Source organism: Podarcis vaucheri, assembly GCF_965113315.1.
Source record: "Podarcis vaucheri genome assembly, chromosome: 7".
NCBI lineage: Eukaryota > Metazoa > Chordata > Lepidosauria > Squamata > Lacertidae > Podarcis > Podarcis vaucheri.
Window position 1 is genome coordinate 7,137,784 of NC_138765.1, and position 27,491 is coordinate 7,165,274.

The following is a 27,491-nucleotide window of genomic DNA, read 5'->3' on the forward strand; positions in this document are numbered from 1 at the left end:
ATCTGTACCTTTTCTAATTCCAGAAGGTGGAATCTCAGAACCTGAATAGCTTGGATCATCTGCAATTATAAAGAGAGAGAAAAATAAGTTGTTGCTAAAGATTGGTGACTGTTTTACTTTTCTTAGACTGTGATATTGTTGTTGTTTCAGCCTGCCGTTTTCCCTGACAGGAGTCAAGGCGGCTTACAGATAAAATCAAGAACTGCTGAAAACATAGAATAATCCACCATTAAAAAGCAATTAAACATTGATAGGATTAAAACTATATGCATATATAAAATATGTTTATAAATACACCAATAATTACAATGAAAAAAGCATGCCACCAGCCCGTTAACTAAAAGCAGTCAATTCCCAAAAGCTTGTTGGAGCAAAAAGCTCTTCACCTGCCAGCGGAATGACAACAAGGAGGGAGCCAGGCGAACTTATTTAGGGAGATAACTCCAAAGTCTGGGAGCAGCCACTGAGGAGGCCCTGTCCCATGTGTCCCCCAAGCCTTCCTGTGAGGATGGCAGGGTGGAGAGAAGGGCTTCCCCTGAAGATCTCAAAACCCAGGCACGTTCGTATGAGAGAATACGGTCTTTCAGAGAGCTTGGGCCTACATGGTGTAGGGCTTTATAGATCATAACCAGCACTTTGAACTGTGCCTGGAAACAGACCGGTAGCTGGTGGAGCTGTTCCACCAAAGGAGTCCTCTGTTCCCTGGTCAACAATCTGGCTGCAGTTCTTTGAGCCGGTTGAGGTTTCTGGGCATATTTTTTTAAAAAATGATATTTATTAAAATTTCAGAGAAAAGAATTACATAAAAACAAGAAATAAAAAAATAAAAAACAAAAGTAAAAATACAAGAAAAATATAAAAACACTTAAAAGGAAAAAGAAAAAAAGAACAAATCAATCAATCACTCCATGCCTTACATTCATATCCTTGTTTCCTTGACCTCCTCACCTCCCTTTTTTGTATTCCAATTCAATTAGTTAATTCAGCAATTTCTTTCCCTCTTTATTTTCTCCTAATCCTTTAACTTAATATAGTATAACTTTAAATTTTCACCTTTAAATTTTCATCAATCCATTTTTCCATACACCTTTATAGCATTACTGCTTAAAACACTTAACTTCATTCTAACATCATTCTAACATTCATTAATTTTACAATATCTCTGTAGATAATCTTTAAATTTCTTCCAATCTTCTTTCACCAACTCTTCTCCCTGGTCTCGGATTTTGCCAGTCATTTCCGCCAATTCCATGTAGTCTGAGGTTTCTTAGCATTTTTCAAAGGCAGCCCCATATGGAGCATGATGTTACAGTCACCCACCGTTGAACCCAATGTGCTCTGACCATGCACAATTTTGACTTTAGGCATGATCCCCGGAACATAACGCTCGTGTAAGTTGTGGGATTACTGTATCTCAAGCAAGGGGTGCCGCTGGTACCCTAGTTTATTATGTACATAAAGTACACAGAGTAAGTCTCACTGAAGATCGTGGCTTCCTTCTGCAGAAAACATGCATGGACTGAGGCAAATGACTTCTTAAATCCATGTTCAGAGTTAACCCATTTAAAGGCAGTACAGTGGTACCTCGGGTTACATACGCTTCAGGTTACAGACTCCACTAGCCCAGAAAAATTACCTCGGGTTAAGAACTTTGCTTCAGGATGAGAACAGAAATCGTGCTCCGGCGGTGCAGCAGCAGCAGGAGGCCCCATTAGCTAAAGTGGTGCTTCAGGTTAAGAACAGTTTGAGGTTAAGTACGGACCTCCAGAACGAATTAAGTACTTAACCCGAGGTACCACTGTACAGTCAATCCTTGGGAAAGCGTCACCCGTCTCATTTGCTGTGGCAAACACATCCTTCTGGGAACCCGGGTGCAGATATCAGGACGGCCACGTTTGTGTCGCCAGAAAGGAGGAGATGCGCCACAAAAAAGGGGAAGGCGGAAATGAATTCCGCAACTGTCAATTGATATGGAGATGCCTATTTTATGAGCAATAACTATAATGTTGTGGTTAGAATAGTAGGTGAGGACCTAGAAGACCAGCGTTCAAATCCCTGCTCAGACGTGAAATTCACCGGGTGGCCTTGGGACAGTCACTGTCTCTCATCCTCAGTGGCGTAGCGTGGGTTCTCAGCACCCGGGGCAAGGCAAGTAATTTGCGCCCCCTAACACGTGGATTTTAGCACTCGAGTCTCTTCCGCGGCCCCCCCAGATGTTGCGCCAGGTGCGGCAGGCCCCCCCTGCACCCCCCACGCTACGCCACTGCTCCCACCACAAGTCTTCAGGACAGCCTTCCGAAGGCTGGCGGTGGGGCGGAGAGACCTCCTCCCGCCGCCAGGCTTTGGAGCATCCTTCCGAAGGCTGGCGGCGGGAGGAGGTCTCTCTGCCCCACCGCCAGGCTTCGGAAGAGGTCCGAGGACAGTGGGGAAGATGCGCTGCGCTTCCCCGCTGTCCCGGAGATTTCCCTATGGACTTTTGTCTTGCGAAGGGCCGGCCAAACGCGCCCCCCCCCCAATGTTGCGCCCGGTGCGGCCGGCACCCCTGGCACCCCCCACGCTACGCCACTGCTCATCCTAGCCTACCTCACAAGGTTGTTGAGAGGATAAAACGAGGAGGAAGAGAACCACGTATGCCACCTTGAGCTCTTTGGTGGAAACCTGGGCTAGAAATGAAATGAAAGCATCTCACCAGAGTGAGGAAGACTGTGACCAGGTGAGCTGTGGGCCTGCTCAGTCTGCTGGCCAGGTGTTGCTAACTGCTGACAGGCAGCTACAAGGCCTCTTCCTTCTTAGAATTATTTATCTCTAAACTGGGCTTGGACCAGACAGCCTTTCAAATAGAGATTCTCCTTTGTAAAGGAGGATAAAGCCAGAAAGCTATAAAGTGGTACCACGGGTTAAGTACTTAATTTGTTCCGGAGGTCCGTTCTTAACCTGAAACTGTTCTTAACCTGAAGCACCACTTTAGCTAATGGGGCCGCCGTGCCGCAGCAGCACGGTTTCTGTTCTCATCCTGAACCAAAGTTCTTAACCCAAGGTAATATTTCTGAGTTAATGGGATGTGGGCGGCGCTGTGGGTTAAACCACTGAGCCTAGGACTTGCCAATCAGAAGGTCGGCGGTTCAAATCCCCACGACGGGGTGAGCTCCCATTGCTCGGTCCCTGCTCCTGCCAACCTAGCAGTTCGAAAGCACATCAAAGTGCAAGTAGATAAATAGGTACCGCTCCGGCGGGAAGGTAAACGGCGTTTCCGTGCGCTGCTCTGGTTTGCCAGAAGCGGCTTAGTCATGCTGGCCACATGACCCGGAAGCTGTATGCCGCCTCCCTTGGCCAATAAAGTGAGATGAGCACCGCAACCCCAGAGTTGGCCACGACTGGACCTAATGATCAGGGGTACCTTTACCTTTAATATTTCTGGGTTAGCGGTGTCGGATTCTTAAGCCTTATCAGAGGAAAACTGGCCACTCTGCAGGCACTCGGCTTAAGATCCTTGTTGACCTCGCCGTCTGCGTCTCCCGGCAGGATACAGGCTAGGTCACTATCGGCGATCCTCCTCAAGCGTGAGAAGGACACACCACTCTCCCCTCCTCCCTGCCTCCCCAGGGAGGGGAAAGAGTCAGACAGAAATGTATTTACATCACTTTATTTCTGTCCTTGCAGCAGTACAGAGAAATGCGTCTGCACAGTTCGAACTCCAACAGCAGAGAGAAAAACTCCACCCCTGTACTTCCAGTACAGGTCAGATGACACTCTGAGCTAACATCCGGTGCTCAGTACAGTGAATAGACTGTCCCTTTGTTCCCATGGTACAGTCCCAAACATCAACATCCTGTTTTGCTTTGCAGCCACCTGCAGCTCGCTCTCGCATTGCTGCTTTTCCATAACAAGCGGAGTCTGTAACCTGAAGCATATGTAACCTGAAGCGTATGTAACCTGAGGTACCAGTGTACTTCTGAATACCAGTTGCTGGGTAGACGGCTCTTGTGCCTTGCACAGGCATCTGGGTGACCACAGCAAGAACAAGACACCGCACTGGATGGGTTCCCTTTGGCCTGATCCTGTAGGACACATGGCTACGCTAGTTAAGGCTGAGAGGCGGCGGCTTGCCTAAGACTTCCTAGCAGACCGACGGCTGCAGCAAGTGTAGAGCCAGGGATTTTATTTGCTTGGTTTTGCTGAGCAGCTGGTCTCTGCATCACCCTCAACGGGAAGGACCCAAGTTGTGTCCAGTTGGCTAGCAGGCAGTGAGGATCACTGGTGGAATCATTGGCAGGCCAGTTATTCAGAATCCAGATTTGTCTCTGCTGGCTGCCACTTGTGTAAAGCTGTGAAGGAATGATGGTGTGGGTCTAAGATGGGCGGACACCCTTCATGTGTACAGTGGTGCCCCGCAAGATGAATGCCTCGCAAGACGGAAAACTCGCTAGACGAAAGAGTTTTCCGTTTTGGAGGTGCTTCGCAAAACGAATCTCCTATGGGCTTGCTTCGCAAGACGACAATGTCTTGCGAGTTCCTGCAGGGGTTTTTTTCCTCCCCCCCTTTTTCTAAGCCACTAAGCTGCTTATCAGCTGATCCGATAAGCTGATAAGCCGCTAAAAGCCGCTAATAGCGGTAATCTGCTAATCCGTCAATGGGCTTGCTTCGCAAGACCCAAAAACCGCTAGACGAAGAGAATCACAGAACGGATTCTTTTCGTCTTGCGAGGCACCCCTGTACTCCCATCATCCTTCATGGGTTGCGGGACTACAACTCCCATCATCCCTGACCATGGTGGGGGCATAGCTGTCAACTTTTCCCTTTTCTTGCGAGGAATCCTATTCGGAATACAGTGGTGCCTCAGGTTACATACACGTCAAGTTACAGACTCCGCTAACCCAGAAACAGTGCTTCAGGTTAAGAACTTTGCTTCAGGATGAGAACAGAAATCGTGCTCCGGCGGTGCAGCAGCAGCAGGAGGCCCCATTAGCTAAAGTGGTGCTTCAGGTTAAGAACAGTTTCAGGTTAAGTACGGACCTCCAGAACGAATTAAGTACTTAACCTGAGGTACCACTGTAAGGGAATTTCCCTTAAAAAAAGGGAAACGTTGACAGCTATGGGTGGGTGAGGCTGCTGGGAGCTGGAGTGCAACAACATCTGGATGGTGCACACATATTAATTGATTTATTAATTGATTCATCGGCTTTCCATAACAGCTTTTCCTCCAAGGCGCTTGAGGGGTTTACCTGTTTCTTCCCCTCCTCGTTTAATCCCCACAACAATCTTGTGAAGTAGGATATGGCTGAGGGGCCATGACTCCCCCAAGGACCTTGAACCTTGGTCTCCCGGATCGTGGACCAATACTCTAGCCACTACACTACACTTTCTCTGAATGGAAATGTGTGTGTGTGGAGAAGTGATTGCTAAAAGTGAATGTGAGAAAATACCTCGTTGCTCCTATGCGCAGTAGGCAAGGCTGGCAGACGGACAGAGGAAATGCAGTTTAAAAACTTAAAACGAGAAAAGTAAGAAGCGTCCTTACCAAGTTATCCAGCTCAGGATTGGAAGAAAATAAAGGTTTTTCTGTCCTAACCTAAAAAATGGGCATTTCGGGATGGGAAGGGGGGGGAGAGAAGAAAACAGAAGGAGCGTTAGTACAGGGGGAGAAAACATGATAGAGAGAAATGTAAGGAATCGATGCGCATCACTGAAAAATCTGTTTCTCTCATTTCCCAGAAACTGTAAAGAAAAGGCAAAAAAATGTGACTCTCGTCCCCCGAGAGCAGCAGCTGGCAGGAGAACATATATTTCACTTTCAAGAGTTTGCAACCTCCCTCTCTCTACCCCACCCCCACCACAGGAGCCCCCTGTGCTTTTAAAATTCCTCAACATTTCCCCTCCCCGTATCAAAATGCAAAAGTGTAGTTCCCACCCCCTCCACATGTCTCATTTAAGAAACGAGAGAGACACGAGAGAGAAATCGCGGCAGTAAATAGTTTCAGAGCACTAAACAGACCCAGGAGTCTGGCCTCATCCTCTCTGTTCTGGGACAGGGCTCCGCCAACTTGGAAAATCCAAAATTCTGGTACCCGGGTGGGACCTTTAAGAGGAGATCCAGAGGCAGCTGCGAAAGGGTGTGTGTGTGTGTGTGTGTGTGTGTGTGTGTGTGTGAAGTCCAGTTTGGGCAGGTCTGGGGTTGGAGCAAAAGTTGTTTACTCACCTAAGGCGAAGTTTGCCTTGCTAGTGCCTTCCAGATGTGTTTGGACTACAAATCCCATCATTCCCAGTCATTCCCAGTCATCTGGAGGGCACCAGCTTGGCAAAGGCTGACCTTGGGGGTACCGTTTTATTATTTTATTTTATTTTATGACGGCGAGTGTGGAGGACTCCTCCATTTCCCCTTTTGTTGTTCTGGCAACTGGCTGAAAAGATACAAGGGTGGGGGGGGGGAGCAGCTAAAATCCCAGTAAAAGGAATTTCCTAATTCCCAGCTGTGTCTCAAGGACAAACAGCACATTGCTAACACATATAACAATGCCTTATGCCTTTTAAAAAAAGAAGAGGGGGGGGTTTAGAACTGAGAAAGACCAGTTTCTTAACCATTTCTTGGCTCGCCATTTCTCTGCATCAGTTTGCTTGCCTGCACTGCCCCCACCATTTTCCCCAAAGGTTTTTCTCCCCACTGGGGGCACTGCCAGACTGGGATTCCATCACACAGTGGCAAATTCAGGTTGCACAGTTTATTTTACTTCAACTGGCTCTATATGCCTCTTAAGAGAGCCAGTGTGGTGTAGTGGTTAAGAGCGGTGGACTCGTAATCTGGTGAACCGGGTTCGCATCTCCGCTCCTCCACCTGCAGCTGCTGGGTGACCTTGGGCTAGTCACACTTCTCTGAAGTCTCTCAGCCCCACTCACCTCACAGAGTGTTTGTTGTGGAGGAGGAAGGGAAAGGAGATTGTGAGCCGCTTTGAGATTCCTGAAGGGGAGTGATAAAGCGGGATATCAAATCCAAACTCTTCTTCTTCTTCTTCTTAACATCATAAAACTCAGGTCACACAGCTAAAGTTCATTAGGACCACTCGTGCGATAAACTCGCTTGTTTTTAAGAGCTTCTGGACACCCTGTTTGTCAAGCATTTGTTCCGATTTGCTTGCAGGGGAGGTTAGGTGACGTTAACATAGAATAATAGAGTTGGAAGGGACCTCAAGAATCATCTAGTCCAAACCCCTTCAATGCAGGAATATCAACCATAGCATTCTTGACAGATGGCCCTCCAACTTCTGCTTAAAAACATCGAAGGAAGGAGAGTCAACTACCTTCCATCCCTTGGTCAAACAGTTCTTACTGTCAGAAAGTACCGTATTTTTCGCTCTATAAGACGCACCAGACCACAAGACGCACCTAGTTTTTGGAGGAGGAAAACAAGAAGAAAAATATTCTGAATCTCAGAAGCCAGAACAGCAAGAGGGATCGCTGCGCAGTGAAAGCAGCGATCTCTCTTGCTGTTCTGGCTTCTGGGATAGCTGCGCAGCCTACATTCGCTCCATAAGACGCACACACATTTCCCCTTACTTTTTAGGAGAGAAAAGGGAAGTCTTATAGAGCAAAAAATACGGTACTTCCTGATGTTTGTTGAGCCAGAATCTCCCTTTCTTGCAACTTGAATCCCATTTCCAGTGCCTGCTGCCTAAGCTTATTCCTTGCGCTAGAAAGTCTGATTTGGGAGGGGGCAAGTGGGTTTGTGCCAAATCAAGGGTGCCAAATCAGCGCTGATTGTGCCTCCTGAACTTGCCACCGTGTGGTGGAAGCCCACCTATAATGAAAGCAGCACTACAGACGTACCCTTGGCAAGGAGATGTACTGGAAAGGGTGGGATAACATGTGCTGGACGCAACCAGTGCTGGATTTACATATAAGCTAAGCAAGCTATAGCTTAGCGCCCCACTCTCTTGGGGTCCCCCTAAAAAATTTAAAGGGGGAAAAAAACTGGATGCACATTTCCAAAATATAAGATAAACATAAAATAAAATAAAACCTAAAATACAGCAACAGTGTTTTGTAGGCTCCTATGATGTAAGTAGAGGGACGTGGGTGGTGCTGTGGGTTAAACCACAGAGCCTAGGACTTGCCGATCAGAAGGCCGGCGGTTCGAATCCCCGCGACGGGGTGAACTCCCGTTGTTTGGTCCCTGCTCCTGCCAACCTAGCAGTTCGAAAGCACGTCAAAGTGCAAGTAGATAAATAGGTACCATTCCAGCGGGAAGGTAAACGGCATTTCTGCGCGCTGGTCTGGTTCGCCAGAAGCGGCTTAGTCATGCTGGCCACATGACCCGGAAGCTGTATGCCGGCTCCCTCGGCCAGTAAAGCGAGATGAGCGCCGCAACCCCAGAGTTGGTCACGACTAGACCTAATGGTCAGGGGTCCCTTTACCTTTACCTTTAATTGCAATAAAGGAGGAAAGGGGTTAAGCTCCTCTTTCCTCCTCCCCAAGCTGCTTTTCCACTCTGTATTCTCTACTCCTGAGAGAGCTTTTTCTTTTAAAGTGTGGAGACCTCGTTACAGACTTTACAACCTGCTTTGCTCCCCCCACCCCCCAAAAAACACACACTTTTTTTGTCCCATCCTAGGCTATTCATTTGATACATCTTGGCTTTTGAGTTCACTTTCCAATGAAATGAGGAGGAAATTGACCTCCATTGATTCATCACATTGGTTAACTGAGCAATCATCCCAACAGTGGGCTTTTAATCAAAGAGGTCCCCGTCGCAAAACCTTGCGGGAACCTACCAACACTGCTACGAGCTTTGCCAGACCTTCACCCTCTTCTGCCCGGTTGCCAGAACGGAAAAGATATAAAGGCAGTAGGACGATAAAAACGTGGGATTAAAAGAACATAAATGTCCCTAATTTCCATACAATTAAAAGACTACAGAGGATTTTTTTTTAAGCCAGACTACATGTATGGCACTATGCATGTCCCTTGAGGCTGGGCAATTCCTTTTCATGGAGAAACAGCAGGCAAGGGAACTCCACCAGCCAGGATCAGGACGGTCACATGGGTTTGGGTGGGTGTAACCCTTTTCTCCTGCATCCTGGTCCTAATGAAAATCACCTCTTACCTTAAGCCATGGAGCTAAGCAAAAAACCAGCATGACTTTCTGCACTGCACAGAAAATCTGCCTTCAGGGGAAGGTGCTCTGCTCTGTCTACCTGAAGAAGCGTCTCCACCCCCATCGTTCTGCCCGGACACTGAGATCCAGCGCTGAGGGCCTTCTGGCGGTTCCCTCCCTGCGAGAAGTCAAGTTACAGGGAACCAGACAGAAGGCCTTCTCGGTAGTGGCACCAGCCCTGTGGAACGCCCTCCCTTCAGGTGTGAAGGAAATAAGCAGCTATCCTATCTTTAAAAGACATCTGAAGGCAGCCCTGTTTAGGGACGTTTTTAATGTTTGATGGCTTCTCAGCGGTGTAAACCAACCTTGAAGGTTGAACCTTTCTCAACCTTCCTCTCCCTCTAGCAGTGGGACTACAACTCCCATCAAATGTGACCACTGGCCATGCTGGCCTGCTAAAAATAAAAACCTCCTCCTTGTTTAGGCAAGTCTACCCAGACATGTGATTTGATTGTGCATATGTATTTATTTTTAAACCACTGGTTTTCTCTGCAATTTGGTCATTTTATCCTGCTTCCTGTTTTGAAAGCTTGTTTTTCTTAATGAACATTATACACCGTTTCGTGCAAACAGCTTTGAGCCAAGTACAGTATATAACTCTTTGTTAAATGAAATAAAAATAAGAAATGGCTAACCAATTTATGGCGGCCTGAGCTTTCACGGGCCAGAATCCAGTTTGTTGGATGCATGAAGTCTCGAAATTTTGCCTCGATAAAGAAGTCGTTTTGAAGGAGCCAGAGGACTCTCCACTGCCTCTGGCGAGCTAAGAGCTGCCTTTGGACAGCCAAGTCAGGAATCTTTTTCTAGAACCTGGTCCTGAATTATTATTTTTTTAAAAGACTACAAATACAGAGTAAAGGTAAAGGGACCCCTGACCATTAGGTCCAGTCGTGGCCGACTCTGGGGTTGCAGCGCTCATCTCGCTTTACTGGCCGAGGGAGCCAGTGTCCAGCTTCCAGTTCATGTGGCCAGCAAGACTAAGCCGCTTCTGGCAAACCAGAGCAGTGCACAGAAATGCCATTTACCTTCCCGCCGGAGTGGTACCTATTTATCTACTTGCGCTTTGGCATGCTTTCGAACTGCTAGGTTGGCAGGAGCAGGGACCGAGCAACGGGAGCTCACCCCGTTGCGGGGATTCGAACCACCAACCATCTGATTAGCAAGCTCTAGGCTCTGTGGTTTAGACTACAGTGCCATCCGCGTCCCTCTACAAAAACATACAAGTAGGCAATTTGGCTAAGGAACATTTTTAAGGAGTGGTAACTTAGAGATCACTGCACATGTTGACAGCAGTCACAAAATTAAAAGACGCCTGCTTCTTGGGAGAAAAGCAATGACAAACCTAGACAGCATCTTAAAAAGCAGAGACATCACCTTGCCAACCAAGGTCCGTATAGTTAAAGCTATGGTTTTCCCAGTAGTGATGTATGGAAGTGAGAGCTGGAGCATAAAGAAGGCTGATCACCGAACAATGGATGCTTTTGCATTATGGTGCTGGAGGAGACTCTTGAGAGTCCCATGGACTGCAAGAAGATCAAACCTATCCATTCTCAGGGAAATCAGTCCTGAGTGCTCACTGGAAGGACAGATCATGAAGCTGAGGCTCCAATACTTTGGCCACCTCAGGAGAAGAGAAGGGGATGACAGAGGACGTGATGGTTGGACAGTGTTCTCGAAGCTACCAGCTTGAGTTTGACCAAACTGCGGGAGGCAGGGGAAGACAGGAGTGCCTGGCGTGCTCTGGTCCAGGGAGTCACAAAGAGTGGGACATGACTAAACGACTAAACAACAACTTAGAGAAGATTTATTTGCACGTTCCTACTGCCAAGCATTCCCCAGCTCTGCCCTCCCTCCATCACCTCTCGTTCTCCAGAAACCAACCTGTTTGGCAAAGACGGCAATGTCTTCGTTGAAGGAATCCGACGAGCAGACGTCTCCTCCCGGGTAGGAGCCAGAAGTGTCCCTCGGAGAACAGGTTGCCAGCTCACATTTTTCAAAGACCAGGGCCAGCAGCGGGAATAAGGGATGCCTGTTACACAAGAGGAGATGTTTAGGGCCTACCAGAGTGGGAGATCCAAAGAGACCAGCCAACGTTTCAGCTCGGAACAGAAACTGGGACACAGCAGGTTTGGAAAGGAGTTGGAGGCTCGGAGTATAAGCTCTTCTTACAAAGCCTGGTGCTTTCCCCTCATTTCCTGACTAGCCACGCTGCCAGCATAAAGTGAGGCAAAAGGGCCCTTGGTGTTCGAGGCCATTTGAAAGGGAAAAACAAATTACTGTACATTAAAATTCATGGAAAATTGGGGGGGGGGAGTTGCATTGGTTCTCATTATTTACTTTCCTCGGCCAGACAGCGGTGGGAATGCTGCCTGGGGGTCATAGGGTTGTCTCCACCCAAGGTCTACTCAGAGTAGACTTATTGAAAATAATGGGCCTTAGTCATGCTGCCCAATTTCAGTGGATTATTCTGAATAAGACTTGACATTGGATACAACCCATAACCTGAAAACCCATATTGCTGCTCTCTTAATGCCATCGTCACTGGTTTATTAACTGCCTTCTAAACCACCATCTCCAGGCATATAAGACAAAAACAGAAAAACAACAATAATAACAGCAACAATTTTATTTTTTACACTCTGCCCATATATTTAACGCAAGACTAAAATCTTAACAAGTGGACATTTGTGGTAAAGACCCATTTGCCCATTCGGGAAAGCCTGTTGAAACAAAAAATTATTGGAGAGACGGTTGGAAACAATAAAAAATAAAAAAATCATCTTCATATGCCCTGAGACCTACTTTCCCCCCATCTCAACTTCACATATGGGCCCCAGGACCCAGCCTTGGCTGTGAGAGGCTCTGTAGGCAAGCTCTCGTTCAGTAGAAGACACATGGGAACCCAGAAAACTATAATCACGAATCGTGTCTGTCCATATTATGCCACTGTTTGTCGTCTCTTACATCCCCTGACCCTGCCTTGGCCCACCAGCGCTGGAGATCTGTAAGCCGAGTTTGTAAACTGACAGACTCCATCAAACAGTGTGTGTGTGTGTGTGTGTGTGTGTGTGTGTATCAAGCAGTGCGAAGGCTGCAGAAGTCCTGTCTGGGATGCGGCGTATGACACGGCATGTTCACACCTCAAAGTCACCACAGTGTGACATCCTCAAGATATCAACCTTGCATGTGTGAAGGGAACTCCCCACCCAGTGAATAAAAACAACATTGGGTTTTGTTTCTTGTGTGTGTGCAAGAAACAAAACCCAATTCCACAATACTTAAAATCCATGCAAAAAATGTGATTTGGAATCTTGGTCTACGTGCCAAGTAATGTTCTAGAAGAAGAGCAAATTCTGAAAAAACGAGAGAGAAGTCGTTCAAAGGAGGGGGGGAGGCAGTATGTGGCTATAAGAAACCGTTTCTGCTAGGATCACAGTTATTTCAAAGAGCTCATTTGGGGGTTCGGAGGGGAGCTCACTTCCATCCTGTTCTGTGATTTATGTCTTATGAGCAATGTCAACTGCAAACCAGTAAAGGCCATCCTTTGGCTGCTTCCCCCCCCCCAGCACACACATTTCCCCCCTAGATTTGGACGGATAGCTAGCACGAGTGTTCCCAGCCATACATTATACAAGTTCACGCACCATATGTTACACAAATATTTGTAGCTGAGGCCCAGCACGGTGTAGCTGTTAAGTGAGCGTCTCCACGGAACTTTTAGATCTCGTACGCAAAGCAAAACAAATCCCCCGCTGCCCCCCAAAGAAAGATGGGAAGGCAAAATCCTGCAACATTTCATCTTCTCTCTCTGCCCCGCTGCAAATTCCAAGAGGGAGGGGGAAAATTGCAAATTAAAACCATTGCCAGCTGTAAGTAGGGATCTGGGGGTGGGGTGTTGCAGGGCTGGGCATGGCGGCGGGAGGGGGGCAAATAACTTTTATGTCTCGCAGGGTGGAAAAAATATATACTTGCTCTAAGACGACTGGAAAGCTTCAAACCGCACAGCGCAAGTCGAAGACGAAAGGAAGGGAAATCCATCACATTCCTCTTAGGCCAGTTGCTCCCCCCACCCCCAGTGACGCTTTTAAACCAGTTTCTGCATTTCCCAGCCTTGCTGGGGAGGGGGCAGAGGACTTTTGATTTAGGAACCAGATTCTACAGTGGTTTCTGTCCTGGGCTAGAACTGGCAAGGGAGCAGAACGTACGCCAAAGGGCAGTTTTTCGTGAAAATGAGGACCAGTCGCTAGGAATCACAAGTGCTGTGAGTGCTCTTGTGTTCAGATTGTGGGGCTTCCCATTGGGACATCTCGTTGCCCCCCCCCCATGTGAACAGGATACTGGCCTAGCCAGACCTCAGGCCTACAAGGTTCTTCTGACGTTCTTGTGCCGTCTTCAGAATCCGATTCCCAAATACTCTGGCTGATAACCCACAGCTAGGAAGAGAATTTTGAATTATTAGTTTTGAATTCTGGTGCTGGAGGAGACTCTTGAGAGTCCCATGGACTGCAATAAGATCAAACCTCTCCATTCTGAAGGAAACCAGCCCTGAGTGCTCACCGGAAGGACAGATCCTGAAGCTGAGGCTCCAATACTTTGGCCACCTCATGAGAAGAGGAGACTCCCTGGAAAAGACCCTGGTGTCGGGAAAGATGGAGGGCACAAGGAGAAGGGGACGACAGAGGACGAGATGGTGGGACAGTGTTCTCGAAGCTATCAGCTTGAGTTTGACCAAACTGTGGGAGGCAGTGGAAGACAGGAGTGCCTGGCGTGCTCTGGTCCAGGGGGTCACGAAGAGTCGGACACGACTAAACGACTAAACAGCAACAGGAAGAGAAACACTGGTTTTATTTGGGGTTGTATGGATCGATCTGAGCTTTCCATACAAAAGTGCAAGAATTCGGTTCTCAGTATCCTTCCCCTTAAGCTTGTCTTCTTAAAATGTAATTTCCTTTACACTTGAAAAGAGATATTTATATAATTATTCAACACAGCAAATATTTAACCATTCGCTCTATATAAAAAAACCCCAACCATGCAGAAATATTACATTTCCCAATAATCGGGTTGCTGAGAAGCTGAAGAGGGTGGGGGGTCTGAATTGCTTTTTTTTGATGGGCAAAGGGAGGGGGGTTTAGAAAGGGGTAATTCTTCTCTTCCACACCAGCCTTTCCCCCTCAAAAACAAACCTTTCCCCTCCTAATGACAGAGCTGTCAATTGGCTGGGGTGTGGGAGCGAGAAGACACAGCCCTGATATGCCAGCCCATAAGTCTCCCCACAGGGGCAAAGATGTTAGCTGTGAGAAATTTGTTCATGAGAAGAAATCTTCTGACACTCCCCCCACCCCAAATCCTAAACCCAGACAAGGTCCCATCGAAATCAGTGGGACTTACATCTATATAAACATGCATGGGACGAGAATGCTCCATGGACGACGTTGTGTGTTGTATTTTAAGCACAAACTTTTTTTAAAAAATGCAGTGTGTTTACAATAAAGTTATGCCCTATACAGGGAGCTGAGATTGGCTGCAGATCTGCAATAGCTTTCGCCCCAGCCTGGAGGAACACTCTATCACAGGAGACCAAGGCCCTGCAGGACTTGACATCTTTCCGCAGGGCCTACCAAGACAGAGCTGTTCCTCCTGGCCTTCGGTCCGGGCCCAGTTTGACCCGCCCTTGCCCCCCATCTATGGGACCCTGTAAGTTACCTCTTTGGCCGTTTTATTGGCTCATGTGGGACCAACATGGATAGCTGGCCCTGGTGAATATTTGAGGTTCCCGTACCCTATGGTTGTAATTCGTGGGCAATCGTTTAATTTTACCCTGATTCTAATTTTTAAGCTGTATTTTAATCAACTGTTCGATTGTGTTTTAATGTATTTGATATTTGATGTTAGGTCTTGGCCAGGGAGGGCGGGGTATAAATAAAAATTTATTTACTACTTATATTTGGTAAAAGGTAAAGGTAAAGGGACCCCTGACCATTAGGTCCAGTCATGGCCGACTCTGGGATTGCGGTTCTCATCTCGCTTTATTGGCTGAGGGAGCCGGCGTACAGCTTCCAGGTCATGTGGCCAGCATGACTGAGCCGCTTCTGGCGAACCAGAGCAGCGCACGGAAATGCCGTTTACCTTCCCACCGGAGTGGTACCTATTTATCTACTTGCACTTTGACATGCTTTCGAACTGCTAGGTTGGCGGGAGCAGGGACCGAGCAACGGGAGCTCACCCTGTCGTGGGGATTCGAACTGCCAACCTTCTGATCGGCAAGTCCTAGGCTCTGTGGTTTAACCCACAGTGCCACCCGCATCCCCTTACATTTGGTAGCAAGCCCCAAATTTACATCTGTGCGGTTTGAGCAAAACAATTGTTCATTAATGAGTCAGCACCAAGTTCAGTCCTGTGCCTTTTAAAGAAATCCTAGTCCTAACCCACGTTGACAGGGGATTTACTCAAGTCCCATAGAACTCTTCAAGACTTACTTCTGAGTAAATGTACTGAAGATGCTGTCATTGCCATTAGTCACAACTAAAGCTGAAGTCGTGGTTTAGGGCTGCAACCCAGTAGTATAGCATTTGCCTTCCATGCAGAAAGTTCCAGGTTTGATCCCAGGACAAATCTCCAGGTAAGGCTAGGAGGGATCTCTGCTTGAAACCCCAGACCCAGAGAGCAGCTGCCAATCCGTGAAGACAATACCAGGTGAGACAGGCCAGTTGAGAAGGCAGCTTCGTAAGACAGACCAGTGGTCTTACCCAATGGAAGACAGCTTCCTAAGCCCTACACACCGTAACTGGGAAGTCCGTTCCACTGAAATGAGCTGGACATTGATTGCACTGCACATTTTGATGGATTGTGTCCATTATATGGAAGTTAAGTGGCACTGGGTTGTCCGCAACTGAGTCTTACGAAGTCCCATTGAAACCAATGGACCAAACTTAGTTTCAACAAGTCTGCTGTGAGTGGGACTAACATGAGATGCCACCCATGGAAGCAAATGGGACTTCCTTCCAAGTAAGGCAGAGACATCACCTTGCCGACAAAGGTCCGTATAGTTAAAGCTCTGGTTTTCCCAGTGGTGATGTATGGAAGTGAGAGCTGGACCATAAAGAAGGGTGATCGCTGAAGGATTTATCCTTTTGAATTCTGGTGCTGGAGGAGACTCTTGAGAGTCCCATGGACTGCAAGAAGGTCAAACCTCTCCATTCTGAAGGAAATCAGCCCTGAGTGCTCACTGGAAGGACAGATCCTGAAGCTGAGGCTCCAAGACTTTGGCCACCTCATGAGAAGAGAAGACTCCCTGGAAAAGACCCTGATGTTGGGAAAGATGGAGGGCACGAGGAGAAGGGGACGACGGAGGACGAGATGGTGGGACAGTGTTCTCGAAGCTACCAGCATGAGTTTGACCAAACTGCGGGAGGCAGTGGAAGACAGGAGTGCCTGGCGTGCTCTGGACCAGGGGGTCGCGAAGAGTTGGACACGACTAAACGACTAAACAACAACAAGGCAGGTGAGGTCCCTAGGGTGCAGTCCAAAGCCACGTGATGCCACAACCTTGCTGGAGCTTAAGCAGGCCAATATCTGGTCAACACCTAGGTAGCAGATCACCTGAGAACTGTACAGACTTCCACCATGGGGGGGGGGGACACTCAACACGATCTCACAAATCACCACCTTGCAGCTCCATCTTGTCCCCAGGTTCAGAAACAGACTGCACCTTCCCACTGTCACCTACCTTCTTCCCGTTTTCTCTCTTGGGACACTCATTTGAGATTTCCCTCCTCCCTCCCAGTCCCAAGTGATCAAAGCATGGGACAATACATCCAAGCTGTAGTCCTCCAGACGTTCTGGACTCCAGCTCCCATCACTGATAGGACTGGGAGTCTGAAACATCTGAAGGGCCCCAGCTTGGACAAGGCTGACCCACTCTTTTTACTCACAGAAGAGCTTGTGGAAGAGAGATTCCAGGTGAGCAACGATTAAGTGTAGCTCACAATGAGGAGCAGAAAGAACACCTTTGCAACTGGAAGCTGGCATAAAAAAGTACCGTATTTTTCGCTCTATAAGACTCACTTTTTCCCTCCTAAAAAGTAAGGGGGAATGTGTGTGCGTCTTATGGAGCGAATGCAGGCTGCGCAGCTATCCCAGAAGCCAGAATAGCAAGAGGGATCACTGCTTTCGCTGCGCAGCAATCCCTCTTGCTGTTCTGGCTTCTGGGATTCAGAATATTTTTTTCTTGTTTTCCTCCTCCGAAAACTAGGTGCGTCTTGTGGTCTGGTGCGTCTTATAGAGCGAAAAATACGGTACTTGGAGAAGGCTTATCTAGCCACCCAACCCATCTAAGCGGCTCCTCGGGCCAGCAATGTTGCTATGGGCTCTGAAGTTGCGTTCATAACCAGCATGCCAGCTTCCCAAAGGAATCTGGCCACTGTGCAACAGGAAGCTGGACTAGCTGGGCCATTGGCCTCATCCAGCAAGCTGATCTGATATTCTTATGTTCTTACAAGGACCCTGTTCGCAATCCAGATATATAGGCACCTCTGCAGGATCACAGGGACCTGACTGGGGTGTGCTCTGCCAATCACACAGTGTTTCCTGCATGAGGTGGAGGCAGGGGGTTTGTGGTGGCGTGGGAAAAGCCTACCGAAGTGGCTTCTCCCACATGGCCACTGCGCATGGGAAACTGAGAAGCACACTGAAGCATCTACCTCAGCCTATCTCTGTCGGGCGGCCATGATGGTTGCACTGACAACCTAGAAGAGTGGTTTATGGTCACCCATGCTCCTTGTGGGACATAGCCTGAGAACCCAAGAGGAAGCAGCCAGCAAAAAGCCAGAGGTTAATGGAGCTTCCTTCTTCAGTGGCAGTGTATCCCAGAAAACACTGCTGGCAAACAGACAATTGGGGAGGACAATTAATTTCATTAATTAATTGTTGGTCTTAAAGGTTCTCAGACCTGGGTAACCACCTTGAGCCAAGCATACATTTGGGGACCCATTTCTCTATTATTATTATTATTATTATTATTATTATTATTATTATATCTCTTCGGTGGCAGTGCTGCCGTTGCAACCCATCTTAGATCAGGCCTTGACCAGTTCAGCAGTGAAAACATATATGAAATGGATGGAAATGAAATACAAAATAGATTTAGATTGGGATATGCAGGAAAATAGAGTAAATATAAAGAACAGCAGAAAGAGGGGGAGTCAAAATATGATATGTAAAGATGGTTCTGTTTGAAATGTTTATTTGTCATAAATGTAAATAAATAAATAAATAAATAAGTGACCAGGGGTGCAGGGGGGGCCGGCCGCACCGGGCGCAACATGGGGGGCGCGCGCTCGTACTTGCAGCTCTCTGCCCCCTGCTAAAATCCATGGGTTAGGGGGCGCAAATTACTTGCCTTGCCCCGTGTGCTGACAACCCACGCTACGCCACTGAGGCCTTGACCAAATAGTGAGCCCTGACCAACCAGCCGAATGCCATTGAACTAGACCTGCCACTGTCGGAAACAGGACACTGGGCAAAGCGGACCTTTTGTCCGATTGAGCCAGGTTTGTGTTCTAATGCCAAACTAGCTCTACTCGCAGTCAAAGTGCTCCAAGAAGCACATCCCAGAATCGGGTTTTGAGTCAACTTGCTTCAAAAAACGTAACAAGGGAAAAAACCCCAAAACGCCTACTAAACTTTTCAAAACTGTCATTTGGATTTTTTCTTCTTGGGTGCTCAAATAAATCCAAATCCATGAGGGTGTGGATCTGGGTGTGCCGCATCCATGCCCACTCGCAAAATCATGCGTTCACCTACACACACACTTCACCTCTGTGATGAAAAAAAAACTGCAGCACAAAGCCCGATCTGGAGATCCCCACCTGTTCGCTGGAACCGATCCAGCGCAAAGAGCAACAAAAGGCACTTTGTAAAACGCTGCATGCTCACACACACACACACACACCGCGGTGAAAAATAATTTTAATGCCCGTATTAATAAATGCCTTTTTCAACTGGGGTGGTGGTGGTGATGGTCTGTAGGAACCCCTTGTGGGGATTCTACAAGGATCGTCATGTGGGATGAAACGAAAAGACCCTTTAACACTCAAAGTCCCCTTTTCCGGAGTGCCCAGTCTTGCGCCCCTGGGAAGCTCACAGCTTATAACGAAGCTGGCGACTCCGTCTTTGGATCCAGTTCACACGGGATCCAGGAATTCGTCACACATCCCGAAACAGATTCCTCCTCCTTCCGTTCAAAAGCTCCTGCCGCAAATCCTCTCACCCCTCGCAAACCTGCTCTGAGAAGTCCGCTGTTGGTCCCGTTTTACAGACGGGGGAACTGAGGTTTTAGCTGGTGGGGGGGGCGAGGAAAGAGAAGAGAGTGGCTGGACTGTTTTCCCCTAGGACACAGCTGCCTCGCCGCCTCGCCATTCCTTCGTTGATGCCCCAAATCTGAGTCAGCTGCCTCTTCTCAAACCCGGGAGGGGCCACGTCTGCAAGGCACACCGGGGAGGGTCTGATCCTTGTCTGATTCACACGGAAGCGCTCTTATTTTCAATCACTCTATTATTTTTTAAAACCTCTCCACCACCCTTTCAGCTGAGCTGCGCACTTTGGAGTCCCTTTCTGCTGGGATCTCAACCACAGGAGGATAATAGCAGCAATGATGATGATGATGATGTGGAGGAAGAGGAGAAGCTGAGGCTCAGTGGCAAAGCACCCGCTTTTCACGCACCCCGGCATCTCCTCTTGGGGTCCGGGTTCGAATCCTCCCCTGCCTGAAACCCTGAGAATCATTGCCGCTGCCAGCCCGAGCGGGCAAGACACAGCCAAATGGATGGGGCCTGACTCAGGATAAAGCAGGTCTCGGTGTCCCTGTGCCCTCCCATCCCTCCTCCCCGGCGTCCTCCGCTTTTGCCAACCTGCCGCCCTCCGGGCTCTCCACAGCTAGCCGTGGTTCAGTAGATGCGCATCTGTTGCGCATCGAAGAAGGTTCTTGTTTCGATTATCCATGGCATCGCCAGGTAGGGCTGCGGGGAAACCCCGTCTGAAACCCCGGAGAGCCAGGTTTCCGAGCTAGCTGGACCCGGTGGACTTGGAATAAGGCATCTTCCTCGTGTTCTGTCATCTGCCTTTCCGAGGTCTTAGTGAAATCCGGAGATTTCAAGAGTATAAACCTCCGTCGCTTGCCCGCTTCTTATTTCTTGCGGTCGTCGGACGGTTCGCCCCTATTCCTCTGAGTCTAGCAGGAAACAAAACGCTTTTCAGAAGCGGGGGGGGGGGAATCTATACTGTAGGATTGGTGGAAACTAAAAAAAGAGGCCGGGAAATCTCGAGAGCATTTCATCTGCTATGGAAATCCTGAGACGCGCAGCCCAAAAGAGGAGCGGACCTTTTGGAAAGGAGGAGGAAAGACCCACCTGAGACTGGGAATCGTAAACGCACAGCAGGAAGGAAAATCTAGCTAGCCAGCAACAGGAGACGCGAATCCTATCATTCCTTGGCATGAAGAAACATGCGGAATGGAGAGCGCGCGAGAGAAAGATCTACAGCGCAACCCATCCTTTTCGCCCCACGGAGAAAAGCGCGAGGATAAAGTGAAGTCTTAGAAACCGCAGACGCCCAAATAAATCTCGAGGCGCGCGGATGTTCTAGAAATCCCACGCACCTTGAGCGGATTTCTAAACAAAAAGAGCCTGCGGAACCCAGGCAGAAAATGCCCGCTGTAAATCAAAGTCTGTCTGGTTGGAGTCACCAAGCAAACCAATTACGACCTTAGAGGGAGAGGACAGTTAATTCAGGCTGCGGTCCTCGGCAGACTTACTCGGGAGCACATAGGGAAAATACTAACGAATAAACACCCAGAGGATCCGGCTGCAAAAAAAAAAAAAAAAAGGATAAAGTGTGCGCGAGACTGGGGGGTGGTGGGGTGCGGGACCCCACTATTTACACTCCCTGGGAAAAGCAAGACGGGGAGAACCGCAGGGAAGCCACGTCCCACCGAATCGATCAATTAAGCAAACACGGTAATAAGCCTCTTTCACGGGGGAAGGGGGGGGGAGCCTGAGGACAGATCTACCGGAAGGGAACATCTTCGATCCGCTAAGAGTTTGTGTGTGAGAGCGAGATCCAGCTGAATTTAGAGAAATATCCCGGTTGGAATATATCAGATTTGCGGTCGGGTCGTCTGCACGTCTAACTGGGAAGCAGCCCCTGTGGCTTCAGAGAGGCTTCCTTCCAAGTGAGCGCAGCACGATTCCTCGGGAGTAAGTCCTCCGTGCAAGCAGGAGCAGGATCCGCCTGGTTCACCCCGAAGTAAGCGAGCAAGCGGCGGGGGTGCAAGTTTTGAGTCTTCCTGCGGCCCGTTTCCTTGGGTGGAAAGCCCCCTGGAGCACAGAGGCATTTACTCCCGAGGAGGCAGGCTTCGGATCGAGGCGCACATGTTGCTACCCTTCTCCTCCCTTTCTCCAATAACCAAAGAGGGTTTGGGGAAGAGGAGGGGGGCCGATCCCCGATGCCAAAGAGTTGCGCGCACAAGTTTTCAAGGCGAGTTGGGCTCATCATCCGAACCCCTGCCAAACCCCATCCTTCCCCCCCCCTCCCGTCCTTCCTCGAGGGACTGAGCGGGATCCGGACTCACCCATAAATCTCATCCTTCTCTCTCTTCAAGGCGTCGTTGGTGCCCAGCCCCGGGGGCAAGCCGGGCCGGTGGTTCACTCCGGCGGATCCGTAAGGGCCCCCCTGGTTCAGAGCGTGGTGTTGGAGACCCCGGCCCGTGTGTGGGTCTCCAAAGCCCGGCAGAGAGACCCCGTCCATTCCGGCGTAATGTACCAAGTCATCGTACTGGAGGTAAAGAAGACCCAGGTGCGAAAACGGGGCAAGGTGGGGGGCAAAGAGAGACAGACACAGAGAGAGAAAGTTTAGACATCCGATCTAGGCGCATTTAGCCAATTTCGCATCACCAAAGGACGAATAAATGCCACAGCCAAACACCAGCGAAACCCATATCTGAGCACGCCTAAAAAGTCACATTCGTGTGTGTGATACAAAGAAAGATGCCTTTTAAATGACCGACTTTTAAAAAGCAAATTTTTGGAAGGTTTTCATCTCAGAGAGGAACTTGGGGCGAAGTATTGAGGGGGAAGCACAAATATACAGACACAAGCCTTGGTTATTATCTAAATCTCCCCGCATTTTGATCTTTTCCCACCGACTTCCCCGAGTTTTCCACTTGGGTCGAGCATTTGCTAGTTTTGTTTGTCGTTCTTCTGCACCCCCTCAAAATAAATTAAAATTAAAATAAAGCTTAGCAGCAGCGCCCATACACGAACGGCCAGTTTTGCCCTTAATCCTCCACTCAGGAGACCCCCGGCCATTTCTTCCCAGCCGCCCCTCACAACAGCCCCCAAACTTTCGCCATCCCTCGCCACAAATGTGTCCTCTTTTGTGCCTTCGGCCACTTAAGTCAATTTCACGCCAGCGCTCGTCAATTTCACGAAGCCGGCCTTGTTAATTCCAGCCTCCGTCTCCAAGGCCTGCGCGCAGCGTCGCGCTCCCAAGTACTGGGCGCCGTAGTCTCTACCCCCCCGCCAGCCCCCTACAAAACACAGCAGCTAGAAGAAGACCCCCACCAGTTCTCCCCCTCCCTAAAAAAAAGTTACTTGCAAATCAGGTGGGGGAAGCTGCTAATTTCGCTTGCAGTTTGATGCACCCTCAAACTGCAAAACACCTTCCGCACATACAAGGGAAAAATAATCTAGCTTCCTTAAACCTCAGTCGCTTTTCTTTTTGCTAGTGGCTGCATCGCTTCTCTGCAAACTTTAAAAGAAGTGAGAAAGCCTTTCTCCTAGCCGGGGAGGCACTGAACTTTGGAGAGATCAAACTCACGCACGCACACAGTCATACTCCTGTCCTGGGACTGGACTGTCCAAGAAGGAATTTTTAATTTTATCATCATCATCATTTTAACACTGGGAATCTGCCTGATTTCCACGCTTCCTGCAAGCGGGCTTTTAAATAAGCTTGTATTTAATTCCTGAATGAACTGTCCCGTCCCCCCCGGTTACTCGCAGGCTATCTTCATCTTTTCCCCGACTGGTTGTCCCCCTTAAGAAGAAATCAACACCTACATCTTTTTGCCCCAATCTCTCTCTCGCTCGCTTTTTTTTTTTCCTCCTTAAAGGGAGCACAGTCAACCCCTTTATAACTCCTTAAACCCCGCCAGCTACTTTTCGAAACTTCAGTGTTCTTTTTAAATAGAACAAAAACATTCTCTTCTTCTCCCATCTCCCGCCCCCCTTTCGTGGGGAAAGGGAGGGGGCAAAAAAAGAGAAAGTGTGAAATTTTTTCACCCTGCCAACTATTCTTATTTAAATCATGCCGTATCTCATGCTCTTATGAGCCGCTTGACGTTATTTTTCTCTCTCTCGTTTCGCAAAACCTCGCTTGAAACTCCACAGACCTCTCTTTCAACGGGTGCAAAATACACAATTTCAAATAAATAAATGAACGGATGCCTTTTAAATGCCCCACATAAGCTCTGTGCATGGGACTCTTGAATGAACAACAACAGCAACAGTAATTTAAATTGTTCAGGTGTAGGTGATGGTAACAAATGCTGGCTGCAAAACTATTGAGCACACTCATATTTTGAATTATCTTAGAGTTTCTCCTAGGTGCAAGTATGTGAAGGATTTCCAACACACTCACACCCTTCCGCTTTTGCCTAGAGAAACAGTTGATTTCTAAAGTTTGAAAACTTAGTCAGAATGGACAGGATTTTTTTAAATAAAGCGGCAGAGATTCTCTTTGAATTAAAAAATGTTGGTGCAGGCTTGCTATAGAGAAGTTGGGTGGGTGGGGAAAAAAATCGAGAGACTTTTTTGCAGAAGGAAGTAGCTCGTTCTGTCTCTGTTGCAAGGAATTGTAGTTCCTCCAGCCCCCAACGCAATGGATGAATTTCAAAATAGTGGGGAGGGGGTGGGTACTGAAGCGTTCCCCCATACAAAATAAATGGTGGCGGTTTGGGAATTAGAGTCCCATGAAAAGTTTCCTGAATTTCTTACAACCGGCCACATTGAAGACACATTAACCTCAGCCTTTCAGACCGGCCAGATCTTTTCTGCCGCTCCACGGAGGGGGGTCAGAGGAGAAAAAAAGGAGTCGAAAAACTTCAGAAAGGCATCGCAAAATGCCACAAAGCAGCCCCATTGAGGCTTTCAAATGAGCAACGTGGAATCAAAGCCAAAAGGCTAGACTGAGAAAGTCAAGAAATAGTTTGCCCTGCTTGAGAGAGGTTTTGTCCCCGGCTGCTTTTTCGGTTTTGTTCTTAAGTATACCCAATGCATCTATTTTGCTCAAATTTGCTATAGGGACGCTTCAAAACACCGATCAATATTTAGTTTATTTAGTTGTTTTTTAAGCCATCTCTCTTAAACCACAAAGTTAACCCGAGAACGAGGCGTGCCTCTATTTATACCGACTAGGGGTGACAGCTAATATACTGGAAATGAAAATGTTTTTAAATATATATATATTTCCAAAGTGGCATTCCTCTCTCTTTTCTTTTTCCCCATCCAAAAAAAATTTCATTTGACACTTGCCAATCAAACCCCGGGGTGGGCGGAGGAAGGGAAGAGATAAATATTTACAAATAAGAAGTTGAGATGGGAAGTGTTGAAGGAAGGAGGGATGAAGGCTGTTTTAAAGGCAGCAGACAGGTTCAAGCCCTGTCTGAGTTTATCGCTGTGAGTTCTAGAGTTACTAACTTCACAAGCCACAAAGTTATTTTTTTCTTTTCCGAAAGAGCAGGCAATAAGAAAACTATATATCTATAAACACACACACACAAACACGCAGACCTATCATTCCTTTTTTTTACTTGTTGAGTTTTTGTCGTGTGCTTCTAAGAGTCTAGGCCAGAAGATAAGACATCTTTCAGAACAGATTTCGCAAACAACACCGAGTTCTATCCCAAAAACACATTATTATCACCGTCCTGCTCCTCGCCATCACTTACCCTTTGTGCCATCAGACGCTGGGAAGTTTGTTCTCTCGGGCTTTCTTTCCTTCTTCCTTCTCCCCCTTGGGGGGAGGCGGCTCTGGGGGGCCAGAGAAACTTCAGTCCTTTCCAAAGAGGAGATCTTTCATTTTGGGTTCCTCTCTGACCCCATCGCTCCAAGAAGACCAGCCAAGTGAGAGATGGAAACTGTTTCAAACAGTTTGGCTTTTGTTGGGTTTTTTTTTGTTTTGGTGGGTTTAGGAAACAACCTATTTTCCTTTCAGGGACGGCCGGTTTCTCTGTGGATCGCTCAGCAGCAAGAAGAATATTTTTTTTAAAAAAATAGCCCCCCCCAAAAAAAAAGAGAGAGGAAAAAAAATCTAACCTTTTACACTCTCACACACATACAGATATAGAAAACAAACCTAAATCAGCTTGCTAGTGAGGTTGCCGGGATGACAGATCTGCGTGGATGTGTTTGCATGTGTGTGTGTGTGGGGGAGGCTAGAGTTCCTTATTTCCTTCCTTGCGGGTATCTTCTTCCTCCCAAGTAGACCCTTTCTTCTGCCTTTTGGCTGTCGTAGCTGCCCATCAAGTGCTGCGAGGTGTCAGACTTCAAGTGACTGATGGTCCTCGTAGGGGAAAAAAAATATCAACAACCCGGTGGTAGTTTGAAATTGGAAGGGGGGGGGAGGAGAGAGAGAGAGGGAGAGAGAGAGAGAGAGAGAAGGGGTGTGTGTATGATGATCAAACACCACCACCCCCTTCTCCAGAACACTCCTTTCTCTCTCCCCCCCTTTCTTTTCTTTTCTTCCCCCCTTCTCCTTCTCCTCTCCTTTTAAAAGATGGACATCGACTCTCTCTTCTTCTTCTTCTTCTCTCTCTCTCCCCCCCCCCGCTCCTTTCTCCTCCCTCTCCCCTTTTAAATGGTCGTGGCTTCAATCCTATCAAAGCAAGGAGACAGGAATGAAAAGGAAAACCGGGTTGGGGGGGAGGATGGAGAGAGAGAGAGAGAGAAGAAGAAGAGGAGGAGGAGGTGGAGAGTAGGTGCAAGAAGGGAGGTGTGGGGGGGCTCAGAGGTTCCAAAAAGCCCCCCCACCCAGCATCTCCACCAAGGAGGATTCAGCTCCCACAACACACCCCAGCCCCCTCTGCTCAGCAAACAGAGGAGCTGGGGCGGGGAATTGGGGCGGGGGGGGGGACGCACACAGAGAGAATATGGGCTTGTCAGTTTCCCCTCCTCTTAAAGCAGCAGCGGACCTGGCGAGGAGGATGAAATTGACGAGGCGCCCTCTCTCCTGGCTGGGAGTTTGGATTCTAAAAAAAAAAACCACGATGGCTATTTTTATCTATCTATAGATATATCTCTTTTTTATAAAGAAAATAATCAATCAAATCGGTTGCCTGCGGTTTCCCTTCGTTGCCTGTCTCTGTTTTGCCTTCTGTATATGTGGAAGGAAGAAGAGGAGGGGAGAGAGAGGGAGAAAGAAAGATGCTCTCTCTTGTGCGCTCTGGTTCTCTCCCTCTCTCTCTCTCAGCTTCACAGCCCTGAGCTATGAACACATCCGGAAGTAGAAGGGTTTTTTCTTTAACTCGTTCTCTGCCTGCCTGCCTCCTCCTCCTCCGATGGGAAAGAACGGAGGTTATCAGCTGAGCGAGGGGTCCTTCTGGCGGACGAGAAAGGCGGCAGGGAGACTCTCCCTTCTCGCCCCAGCAGCGTCAGGAGCCGGCCTGCCTCCTTCCCCTGGGCTGGCCCCAGTTGCTCCCCGACATCTCCCTCTCTTGGACTTTAGGGGCAGCCGCTCCCCAGAGTTTTTTTTAGCCCCGGCACCTATTTCTGAGGTTGCTGCTAAAAAAATAAAATAAAATAAAATAAAATAAAATCCAGCCCTGGTAGGTCAGGGTTGTCACCTTGTTGTGGGGTGCTCCCCCCCCCCAAAAAAAACTGGCATTCAGGATTTTAGCAGGTAAAGGCTTTCCCTAGCAAGGAGACGCGCCGATCTTGTTATGCTCTGCAGTGCCACTCAAAACACCTGGCAACCCGAGCCCTAGACAAGTGAGCAGGTCTTGCCGGGTCAACGCTGAGCCACAGCCAACAGAAGCAGGCAGGTGCCTGTCAGGGGAGCCACAGAAGTTAAACTACTTTCTCTTGGGAGTGTAGACACACCCAAGACACCAAGGAGCAACCAGGAGGGGGAGAGATCTGGATTAACACCCAGCAGGGAGAGAGGTCTAGCTCCTGATCCTAACTGCTGGACCCAAGTCCTGTCGGCCTGGTGATGTTGTTCCCTAAAACCATGGACTATGTACTTCCCGCAGCTTAACTGTGGTTAGTTAATTAGTATGGCTTGATCATTG

General features: G+C 48.3%; 1 protein-coding gene across 1 annotated transcript in view; it reads right to left on the bottom strand.

The window, feature by feature from the left end:
• MEIS3 (Meis homeobox 3) overlaps window positions 1-26,562 on the bottom strand; it is an 81,549-nt gene extending 54,987 nt beyond the window's left edge. The window contains exons 1-5 of the mRNA XM_082231272.1: window positions 25,152-26,562; window positions 21,774-21,976; window positions 11,027-11,174; window positions 5,519-5,569; window positions 9-59 (exon numbers count right to left, since the gene is read on the bottom strand). Coding sequence (XP_082087398.1) covers window positions 9-59; window positions 5,519-5,569; window positions 11,027-11,174; window positions 21,774-21,976; window positions 25,152-25,163 — 465 coding nt within the window. The 5' untranslated portion in view covers window positions 25,164-26,562. The remainder of the gene's footprint in view (window positions 1-8; window positions 60-5,518; window positions 5,570-11,026; window positions 11,175-21,773; window positions 21,977-25,151) is intronic.
• Between the last annotated feature and the right edge of the window lie 929 nt (window positions 26,563-27,491).